General features: G+C 40.3%; 2 protein-coding genes across 2 annotated transcripts in view; both read right to left on the bottom strand.

The window, feature by feature from the left end:
• LOC308064290 (sulfotransferase 6B1-like) overlaps positions 1–4,156 on the bottom strand; it is a 42,698-nt gene extending 38,542 nt beyond the window's left edge. The window contains exon 1 of the mRNA XM_080388535.1: positions 518–4,156. Within this exon, the coding sequence (XP_080244661.1) occupies positions 518–719 (202 nt within the window). The 5' untranslated portion in view covers positions 720–4,156. The remainder of the gene's footprint in view (positions 1–517) is intronic.
• Positions 4,157–4,167: 11 nt separating this feature from the next.
• The window catches only part of LOC308064289 (sulfotransferase 6B1-like), a 32,397-nt gene continuing 25,239 nt past the window's right edge, over positions 4,168–11,325 (bottom strand). Inside the window, exons 2-7 of the mRNA XM_080388534.1 lie at positions 10,984–11,123; positions 10,248–10,337; positions 9,486–9,612; positions 8,590–8,684; positions 7,916–8,072; positions 4,168–6,946 (exon numbers count right to left, since the gene is read on the bottom strand). Of these exons, the coding sequence (XP_080244660.1) occupies positions 6,816–6,946; positions 7,916–8,072; positions 8,590–8,684; positions 9,486–9,612; positions 10,248–10,337; positions 10,984–11,123 (740 nt within the window). The 3' untranslated portion in view covers positions 4,168–6,815. The remainder of the gene's footprint in view (positions 6,947–7,915; positions 8,073–8,589; positions 8,685–9,485; positions 9,613–10,247; positions 10,338–10,983; positions 11,124–11,325) is intronic.

Below are 11,325 nucleotides of genomic sequence, written 5' to 3' on the forward strand. Positions count from 1 at the left end.
CAGGATGGAGAAAAAAAAAATAATAATGCATGGGGGAATCTTACTGCAGTCTTCTAGTACTGGAGGTTATAATGAAGTCAGAGCCAACTCTTCCGAAAACTGGCCAGAAAATTACAAAAGGGCCATATTGCAAATCACAAGGGGATGTCTGACTGCACAGAAGTACACACACAAACAAACAAACAAACAAACAAAACTCCCAAGAAACAACCCCCAAAAAGACACTACAGTGGGAAAACACTACAATAGATTTCCATTGAGTGGTGAATGTCCACCCACAAAGTTTTAAAACTCTTCTGAACAAAGCCTTGAGCAACCAAACCTAACTTTGAAGGTTAGGTCTTTGAGCAGGAGGTTGTATTATTTGATGTTCAGAGATGCCTTACAATTTAACTAAATGATCCTATGCAGTCTGATGTAACCATAAGCTTTTCTCAGGTATTACTGCTGTGTTAAATGATGCACAAACTTCCAGAATGCAGCATTGTGTGCTACGTATCAAGAAAACAACACTCACCTGTTTTAGGATAGCCTGCTAGAATCACATCGTCACTCCTGGTTTCAAAGGATTTCAGAGCTTCCAAAGTTTCTGGGCTGGTAAGTATAGCTGGGTATAAAACACCTCTGTAAGAAAAGAGCATGTCTTCTGGGGAAACCTTGTCACTCTGTGAAAAAGATTTATCCAAGATTTCAATGACTCTTTCCCTATTTCTGCTCATGTTTGTATTGCTGTAGAACTCTTTTCAAACAAACAGATACAAGCTGTCTTCCCACAGTGCAGAAAAACTTTATACAACATATTAGCAGATTGGGTGTTGACTCAGGAACGAAGGTACGAGTCACTGATTAACTCTGTACTCTGCTGACTCCTTTTGAAATTACAGGACCGGATGCTGACAATAGTGACATAGAGTCTGTGCTGCCGCTGATACTTGGAACAGCAATCTATTGGGGCAACAACTAATAGCATTCTAATATTAACCAAAGAAAGACCTATAAAGAATATTCCATGAAATATTTTTAACTGAAATGCAGTGCAATTTGCTGACTGGAGAAGCAGCATGTAGCAGGCACATGGGTAGGGGATCTCAACCTTGATTGCCATTGACTCCATGTCATGGTTTAACCCCAGCCAGCAACTAAGTAACACCAAGCAGCTCTCTCCTCACTCCCCCGCACTCCCCACCCACCACCCACCCCGCAGTAGGATGGGGAGAAGAATTGGAAAAAAGTAAAACCTGTGGGTTGAGATAAGAACAGTTTAGTAGTTAAAATAAAGTAATAATAATAACAGCAATTAAACCAACAACAATAGTAATTGTAATGAAGAGGAGAGGGAGAGAGAAGAAAAAAAACCAAACCAAACCCCAAGCGCTGCACAATACAATTGCTCACCACCCAATGCCCAATGCCCAGCCAGTCCTTCGGCAGAGATCCTGCCCCTCCTCAGCCAGCTTCCCCCAGTTTGTAATCTCCGCATGATGTTCTATGCTGTGGAATACCCCTGTGGCTAGTTTGTGTCAGCTGTGCTGGCTCTGCTCCCTCCCAGCTCCTCATGCACCTGCTCACTGGCAGAGCATGGGTAACTTGGAAAGTCCTTGATTTAGAGTAAGCACTACTTAGCAATAATTACAACATCAGTGTGTTATCAACATTATTCTCATACTCAACCCAAAACAGCACTGCACCAGCTACTAGGAAGAAAATTAACTCTACCCCAGCCAAAACCAGGACACTCCACTAATGGATACACATCCAAGCCTGCAACTGCTTTCCAGATGGTGGCTCTACCCTGCAGGCATTTACTGTAACATCATCACTTCAGGTTTCTCCAGAGCTAAGGACAAGTAACACCTAAGCCATACTTCTCATGATTAAATACCCACATTTGAGACTTTTACTTCACCAAATCCTACAGGAGGGTTACTTTCATGTGAAGATCTAATACTTAGGTATGGCATTAGCTTGGGTCAAATTCTACCTGTATGACTTCAGTTTTATTTCTCTCTACACACATCCACAACCTAATCTTTGGGTAAAATTGTTCTTGGTGTGGGAGTTACTGGCATTCTGGCTGATGCCTTTTCAGAAGATAAGCACAATTTTAAGACCTGGAAGGAAGATTGCTTACAGTTACATAAAAAGATTCATTTCAAATTATTTTTCTTGTCTCCCAAAATGCAGAACCATCAAAAGAGACCATTTTATTGGAAATATTTTCTCTAGTAGTGCTACTTTACTCATAAAAACTGGGAACACTCTTCATATATTATGCCTTCTACCAGTTTTGTTATTGTTTTCAATTTTCTGCCCATGTGTTTACTCTGAGTTGCAGAGGAAAATTTCCTCTCATTCACCAATAGTAAGGAGTAAGAGTGTCAAGAAAATAGCATCTTTCTTCCTGCCTCCAGAGCCAGCTGCCTGAATCCTGAGGGAGCCAGATCACCTCAATGTGAAATCTGTAACAGCCTGTCACCTGAGCCACTGCAGACACTGGTGCCTCAGGGTCCTTTAGCCCTTGGACCCTGAGTCCAAGCACAGGGGAGCACAGGGGAGGGCTCAGAGCAGCCCTGTCTTCTCTGGAGAGGCTCAGGGGAGCCAGGTGTCCTGAGGGTGCCGGGAGTCCCAGTCTCAGAGCTGTCTGCCCATCAACTGAGTGTCTTGGGGCAAGCAGGCAACCCTGGAGGAAGGCTGTACGACTGTAGTACATCTCACATGGTCTCCAGGGAAAACTCTGAGTTGTTCAATTCATCTACCTGAAAATCTGCCTTGGATGGAAATGCTGTTAGCAGGCACATTTGCAGTACAACACAAAAAGATTCACCTTAGCCTTCTTTTGGAAAATTGATTGGGGAGAAGACATGAGGTGTGTGATGGGCTGGTATAATTCTTCTGGTTTCTTCATCCTCTTTAAAGCAAATAGACAGAAATACAATGTAAAAATCCTCTTTCCTCTTCAGTGGAAGTATGTAATTTCAGGAAGCATAGGTTAAAAGGAAAAGAAAAAAGGCTAAACCAGAAAGAAAGATATTCTCTTTTCTTTTATTTTCTTTTTTTGTTTGTTTGTTTTTTGGTTTTTTTTTACAATTGGCAAGCATCTAGCAGTGGTAAAGTTTGAAAACCACTGCTATTGTATCAGTCAACTATGTCTTACCTTGTAAACAGATTCTCAAGTTTTTCTGAATTGATTCTTCACCTCTGATTACTTTTCACCCCCTCAAATGTTACTCATCCTTCAAGTCTCCCACATTCATTTTCTGATATGGCAGGTTGCCTTTTCCATCCTCCCCTTTCCCACCTCCTTACCCTACTGAATGCAAGCATCCACAGAGTATCTCTAATGGAGCAAAAGCACATGAGATGTTACTGCTCTGAACAGCTGTGTCTGTCGGGGTGAGATTGTAAGGGCAGAAAGGGACTGAACCCCTAGCTCTGGGATGACACAGGAGAGGATAAACTTCAGAAACAGGTCATGGTCTTGTTTTCCATCAGATCAGCAAGGGCGTGTCTACTGTTTATTTTAGTTTAGGTGTTCTCCAACTAGTTTTAATCTAATTAGTTTTATAGAGTAGTGGTAATGTAGTATAATTGATATCTGAGGAACTACTGATAGAGCTTGTGTTTCCCCTGTGAGCAGTGCAGCACCCAGTCTTTCCAAAGATCGCTCCCAGACTCAATAACAACTACCTAAATAATTTCTCATCTGAATATGCTGCAAGGTTAACAGCCTTTGAAGATCAATTATTTCCCTTTCTTAGCTAAAGTAAATGTGCTACTCACATTTACTTCTCAATGCCCAGTGTGCCTGGAAAGCCTCACCGCAAGCAAGGGCTCTTAGGCAGTACCAGTGTCTGAAAAGTTGAAATTTCAATAGGATTCAGCCAGTGAAAGTACGGAATGTAACTCTAAAATCTGGTATGGATCTAATCTGGGAAAAAATATGACTTAAGGAAGTCAGACTTGGTACACTCTTGCCTGTTTCATAAACTGGAGTGTTTGGTGACAATTTAACAAGAATTAACCCAGACAGGGGATCATTAAGAACATCGAATGCCATATTCCAAGATGCCTACAAGTACAGATCTAGAAGGGACTTAATGTGACTTTCTAGTCCTCCCCTGTATTGTTAGAGTACATCAAATATGCTTATCTTCCTCCTGCCTCTGCCGCCTCCCTAAACAGCATTCTCCAGTTTAGACTGACCTGCAACCATAGGCTGTAATAATTATTGCCTGTGTCTTAGGTATGATCCTCCTGTCACTGTAGGCCAGAACAAGATTCGACCTTTTTTTTGTACACAGCACTTTCACCATGTTAGCCCTTGCTGAGTGTAATTCCTCAGGTCTTCTCATGCCAAGTGCTGCTTGACTGGTTTGCCCCCATTAATTACTTGTGCCTCTGGTTTCGCTTTTCTAAACATAGCATTTTAAACTTACATCTACTGAACTTCATGTTTGCCAACTTCTTCTTGATTGGTTGTGGTGTTTTGAATTGTTTCCCCATTTAACCCCAGTACTTTCAGCCCTCTGTTCTGATCCCCAGACTGAAAAGTCAGTCATATATGATACTTTACTGTCTGCCCACTGTGTTAAGAACAATGTTGAACATGATTAGGACTCACCACTAAAGGATATTGCTTTAATTGTCCTCCCAATTTTACTGTCAGCTGGCACGTACAGTTTGACCATGAGCACACTATAGCAACCAAGTTCACAACTGCCATGTAAACAGGCAGATATTCTGACCCTGCCTCTGAATGCCTTTTGTCACTGTTGTATGAATTTCTAGGAACACAGATCTGCTTTCAGTATTTTTATTTTATTTCTATAACCAAATTTGCAAGTTGCAATCTCCACATATGAAGCCATACATTTGTTGATCTAGATTGTGCCTCTTCTGTCACATAATTTCAGAACCTCTCTGATGTTATCAGCTATTGCATCTTCTGCCTTGACACAGAGTCAAGGACCTTTCTGCTCCTCAGCCCACCCCACCATCAAGTAGGCTGGGGGTGCACAAGAAGTTGGGGGGACACAGCCAAGACAGCTGACCCCAACTGACCCAAGGCATAGTCCGTGCCATATGATGTCATGCTCAACATGTAAAGCTGGGGGAAGAAGGAAGGGGGGAAGTTTGGAGTGATGACATTTTCCTTCCTAAGTAATTTTTATGCATGAAGGAGCCTTGATCTCCTGGAGGTGGCTGAACACCTGTCTGCCGGTGGGAAGGGGTGAATTAATTCCTTGGTTTGCTTTGATTGTGTATGTGGCTTTTGTTTTACCCATTAAACTGTCTTCATCTCAACCCACAAGTTTTCTCACTTTTACTCTTCCAATTCTCTCCCTCGTCCCACCTGGAAAGGGTGAGCAAGTGGCTGGCCGGTGCCTAGTTGCCGGCTAGGGTTAAACCATGACATCTTATAGATCACTACAACTACCTGAAAAGAGGTTGCAGTGAGGTGGGTGTCAGTCCCAAATAACAAGCAATAGAACAAGAGGAAATGGCCTCAAGTTGCACCAGCTGAGGTTTAAACTGGATATTAGGAAAAATTTCTTCACCGCAAGGGCTGTCAAGCACTGGAACAGGCTGCCCAGGGAAGTGGTTAAGTCACCATCTGCGCAGTTATTTAAAAGATGTGTAGACATGGCACTTAGGGACATGGTTTAGTGGTGGACTTGACAGTGCTAGGTTAACCATTGAACTCAATGATCTTAATGGTCTTTTCCAACCTAAATGATTCTATGATTCTATAACTCAGCACTTCTCAGGCTGCACCTGGAGTACTGAATCCAGTTGTGACCACAATTCAAGAAAGACACAGACAGACTGGAGGGGGTCCAAAGGAGGGCCACAAAAATGAGAAGGCTCAGGGAGGACCTCGTCACAGTATTCCAGCATTTAAAGGGCAGCTACAAAGAGGATGGAGGATTTCTATTCACAAGGAGCCACATGCAGATGACAACAGGCAATGGGTGCAAGGCGCAGCAGGAGAGGTTTCATCCCAATATAAGAAATAAATTCTTCACAGAGAGAACAACCATTCACTAGAACAACCTCCCAAGGGATGTAGTAAGAGTCCTCATCACTGACAGTTTTCAAGATGCAATAATCTCATCTAGGCACCCTTTCCCAGGAAAAGCTGGACGAGATGATCTTTTGAGGTCCCTTCCAATCTGGGCTGTTCTATTATTTTATAAAAGCATTGCCTCTGAGAGGATCTTGCCTATTGACACCAGCTCATAATCTGGAATCCATCTTGAAATTTTACATTCAGAGATTAAAATCCCTAAGAATGCTGATCCCCATTCCCCTTCATTCTCCTCCCTCTAATTTTGACCCAGTTTGTGCTGAAGTCATGGGGAAGATATCCTTTGTCATCAGTTAAGGTTGTGCCAGATCCGTATTTTTGCTAGTGATCTTTTCTGTGAAGATATTGCTTGTTTTGAAACACTTTTGGAAAAAAAATCTACATATTAAATAAATTTAAGTAGTCTAGAAAGACTACGTTTGTCTAGAAATAGAAAAGGGGCGTTTCCTTCCAGGTGATAGCTCCAGAAACAGGACTGTTAAGTTTATCTGAATATGGTTAGTTGCCATCTTCTTCAGCAAATGAGTGTAGCCAAAGCAAGCCAAAGATCTCGCCTTTAAAACAAAAGCCCACTATTCATCACTGTCACTGTAAAGGCTGCTACAATGGGATTTTTACAGTAATTCTAAGGTGCTTGGATTATTTGAACTAATTTTCTGGCATATAGCATTCACAAAATCTGAGAGTGCATTGGAAAGCTCTAGCTCTAACCGAATTCAAGTACTCTTCAGGCTTTACAGTACACGTCATACTTTAACTTTGTTCCCAGTTTAGTTCCTCCTAAACGTTCTTCAAAGGCTCTGTCCATTTTCTTATTCTGATCTTCACTGAAAAGATTCTTCCAGTCACCGACACCACCTTTGAAGAAACAAATAAAGTCTTGAAAACCAATACATTTTATTATGTTTTGTTCTATAGATCTGTCACTCTTGTTCCATTGTACACTAAATGGAGTTGTTCCATTTTTCAAGATAAAACTTCACTCATTTTTGCAGCAATATAATTTCGTGAAGTCAGTGGAGCTACAAATCTGTGAAACTGCTATAATGCAGAAGAATATACTCCTTTTAGGGAACTCTGTCCAAAAAAAGCAGCCTAAAGTCCTGTTTCCCTGCAGCTTTCTACTCCAGTGAGTTATGACTGACAAGGTGGAAGATCATGAGGACTTGATCAAGAATCATCTGGCAGGAAGCAGAGTTGGGTTTCTGTTTCCTTGGCAGCTTGAGTTTTATCCAGTGACTTCTTTAAAGTAAAATTCAGAAATAGATTCTGACAGCCAGATCGTCCCCCTCATGTCTGTGTCCCCTATACTACACAAACAATAGTAGTTTCTCCTTCTTTATGTACCTGATTTTTGTATGCTAGACTTACTTCTAACCTGTGAGTGTGAACAGAGGATTGGCAGTGGCCCTTTCTGGAGATCCTACACTCTCCTAAAAAGTGTTATCATGCCACTCAGATTGCATTTGACCCAATTTTGCCTGCTCCAGCAAGCCTCTAATGGCTGGAGCATCAGTGATCTTGGTGCAGAGACAGGAGTTCAGGCACGTGACAGTTCCTCCCTCCTGCCAGTCACGTGTGGGCCTCTAAAATTTTCTCTGTGTGGTTGCTTCTCTTGTGCTAGCTGCAACCTTCTGCCAGAGCCTTGCTGGGTCTCTTCCTCTTCTCACCACTGCTCCTTGACTAGTCTTCTCAAGCATAACAGTGATAACCTGCTTGACATCAATCTATAATGCTAGTATGTGCGCAAAAAAGAAGCAAAGGTTTGGTGGCCCAGGTTCTTGGTTGTGTGACATTTCTACCTTTGGACCTCTTGGAGCTTCCTACCTTTGCGAAAGAAAAGATTGCCAAATGTCCCATGGGTCTTCTGTGAGTTCTTCTTCATTGACTGGAAGCTGCTTCTCTCTACCACAGTCTGAAGCTCTTTCTCAGTCAGGGGAATCCCAAAGAAAGCAGCTATGTTTTTCACACCCAGGACGGGATTCTGAAAAGAGGAATGTAACATACCACATGGCACTTGAACAGATTACACTGTTTTCTGAGGTGTTTGCACTTCCCTACATCTCCCTGCTGGCTACATATATGCAGTATTCATGCAGTGAATGCAGGACTGGAGGTGGTACATAGTGTTTCTCTTTTCTGTAATTATTTCAGAGGATATATGAGCTGTCTTCTTATAGATCACAAAAGATTGCATGTCATTGACAGTTGAGGAAAATCTACACTGTTGAATATATAAAAGCTCAAAAAAAATTATTGAGGATTTTGATTTACAGTGACTTGGGCTTATATCACAACTAAAGAGAAAACAAGAATCATTTTCACAAACAAATTTTTCAAAAGGCTTTTAAGTTTGAATTTCACCTTTCCTTCCCTTATATTAAAATTCTCTCTCATACAGTATCACACAATTTGAATACACTACATGAAAATAATGGTTAAATGATTAGGAACAAATGGTCTTTGATGTATAAAATATTGGTAACTATTGGTAAACTCACCTCTTTTAGCTCTTCGTAAGTTATTGTCATAACATTTTCACAAGTCGCATATTTGTTCCATTCAGAAAGGTATTCAAAGTAGCACCCCCAGGGCACTAAATAAAATAAAAAAAAAAAAATAAGATGAAGCATAAATGAAGATTAGATAAGCTCCTTATGAAATCAACCAGGTTTTAGTCCTTAAACTGATCCCTCAGCCATGGACAATATTAATCATGTCTATGCCAGAGTTTACACCCTTTTGTGCAAATTATGGGGGTTTGCTCCAGGCTGTTTTGTCACCTGCACATGTCTCAGGCATATGAAACAATTTGTAAGTTGGCACAGTAAAACTTGTTAGTATTTCAAGACAGATGTGAGTCCACCAAAGAGCTATTAATACTCAAACCATCTCTGACTCCCTTAATCCAGTTCAAAACCTTGCTTAACCCTCCCTTCTGCTGGCCATGTGATATGCCAGACTGAAGAATTTATGAACCTTTAAACTAGTGAGATTATTTTCTTTCTTTTTTAATGCACTTTAGTTAGTGCAAACCATTTCTCTCATCAAATTTTATGTGTATGTGTTTAGACGTCTGCGTGGGCACAAGATAATGGACATTGGAGAGGCGGGCTGAAGGGGATCCAGGATAAAGATAAGGAGGAACTGCTTCTTCCAGAGAAAATAGCAGTTTGTGTCAGTTAAAGTAGTTTGTGGGAGTGCAGTTTTGATAAGGTTTTATCCTCGGGCAGTAAGACAAGTACAGTAAACTTTAGTTGAAAATTCTAACTTTCAACCTTTAATCTCCACTTTTGTTCTGTAAACCAAAAAATATTAGTGAAGCTGATTTACAAAGTGCAATTATTTTAGACAAAGTCAAAGCCTTGAATAATTCACACAGAATAATATACTGTACTTTTCTTTGTCATGAAATCTACGAAGAAATCATCCCAGGTGTCATAGGAGGGAAGAGTAGGTATGCCATTGGTAAAATGGTAAAAAGATGTCGCTAAATCTTTTGGATTGCGCGTCAGCAACAATATCTAGAAAAAGATAAAAGACATAACAGACTATAGTATGAAGAAAACAATAGTCTACTTTATAATTTCAGTTTGGGGAACTTCTACTATCTTGTATAGTACTTGCAGAAGTAGCAAGTTCACTGTAAATTCAGAGGGTGAAGTATTTCACTTTGCTTCCGTACCTTGTGTAGATGATTGCATATAATCATTAAAATATCTTTTGCATTTTAATCAAATTATGCAGAATCTAAGTATATTTTGCTCAATACAAGCATCATCAGTTTTTTAGGTAGTGGGGAAAAATCACAAAAATACAAATTCTCTCCAAAACTTGACATGCTAAAGTGGTTGTGACAACACCATAAAATACATCCCATAGGAAATTGTGTCAAAATACATTTTACTACTGGAGGATTTATTGCACACACACACCCCCATCTCACTTGTGGAGACTGATACAAAAGTGCCAATAAGGACAAACTAAGATTAAGTGAGTTGAATGGTAATACTTAAACAAGCATGTAGAAATGGCCACCCTGCGCACATTAAGTATAAGAGTGGTTCTGAAAACTGGCAGAAAAGTACTTGGCTTTAAAGTAAATTGGCTTAAAAAAATCTGTCAGTGTGTTCTTCAAGACATTAATATCAGCACTCACCTTGGCTTTATTTTTGAAGACAGACCTGGGAAGATTTTCAGGAAGAAGATGAGTAACCATAATTCTTCGAGAAGTTTGTTTGTTCATTCGCTTTAAGAATTGGAAGGAAGAAAGTAGACAATTCAGTTAATACAACTATTCTTTTAATCAGCCTATGATAAAATATTGTCTTGCTAAACTTATCAATAGTTATTGGCTGATAGAAGTACTAATTTTTTGTAAGTGTTATCCTGGAATCTTAGTGGACTGCTCTGAGGAGCTCTAATCTTCAAAGGCCCCTGAGAATGAGCAATTGGAAAGAAATTAGCCATTGCTAAATCACTTCAGTGATAATGAATTTAACATGTTCTGTTAGACAAGCGATCATATCTGAAGGTAAGATGCAGAGTCTAAATGGGAGTATGTGAAAGCTGAAGGATCTCAAAAGGAGAGAGAAGGGGTGAGGAGGAAGAGCTAGTAAAAGCGGCAGAAGCCATATTTCAGTATGTGACATTTCATGAAACTCTTCTTAAATAGAAAACATGCTACACTGAATTTCTGCAGTTCTTCTGTATCTAATGAGTATGTGCTCCTCTCAAGGCCTCTGAAGTGTCCATTTACCCGTTAGCATCCTGACCAGATGCCACATACAGAGAACTGTGAGAGTTCTTACCAAACAGTCGAATATTTCACACACCATATATTCAGTATTTGAAGCACAAACTTTTGACCGCTTTCATATGTATTCTGTGCCCACCTCATATTTCCCAGTATCTCCAATTTCAAGGTAGGGGAATTCTTCTAGTTCTTCATCATTCACCCTGCTTTCTTCATTCTGTGTTTTCTTTTCAAATATGGCTACCAGATCACCTAAGATTTGACCTACCCAGTTTGTGCCTGAAAGGAAAAAAAAAAAAAAAAAGATTTTTTTTTTTTTAAACCCTTTAGAATAAACAGAAATGGATTTGCCAGGAAAGTCAAGAGGTAGGTAGTACTACCAGGTGAGTTGCCTGGATTCCTTTTATGTGATACAATCACAGCTGACTATCTGGACAATCACCTCTCAGGGTCCTAGCTTTTGCCTTTTTAAGGATACATC

The sequence above is a fragment of the Falco punctatus genome (assembly GCF_963210335.1).
Source record: "Falco punctatus genome assembly, chromosome: 5".
Classification (NCBI taxonomy): domain Eukaryota; kingdom Metazoa; phylum Chordata; class Aves; order Falconiformes; family Falconidae; genus Falco; species Falco punctatus.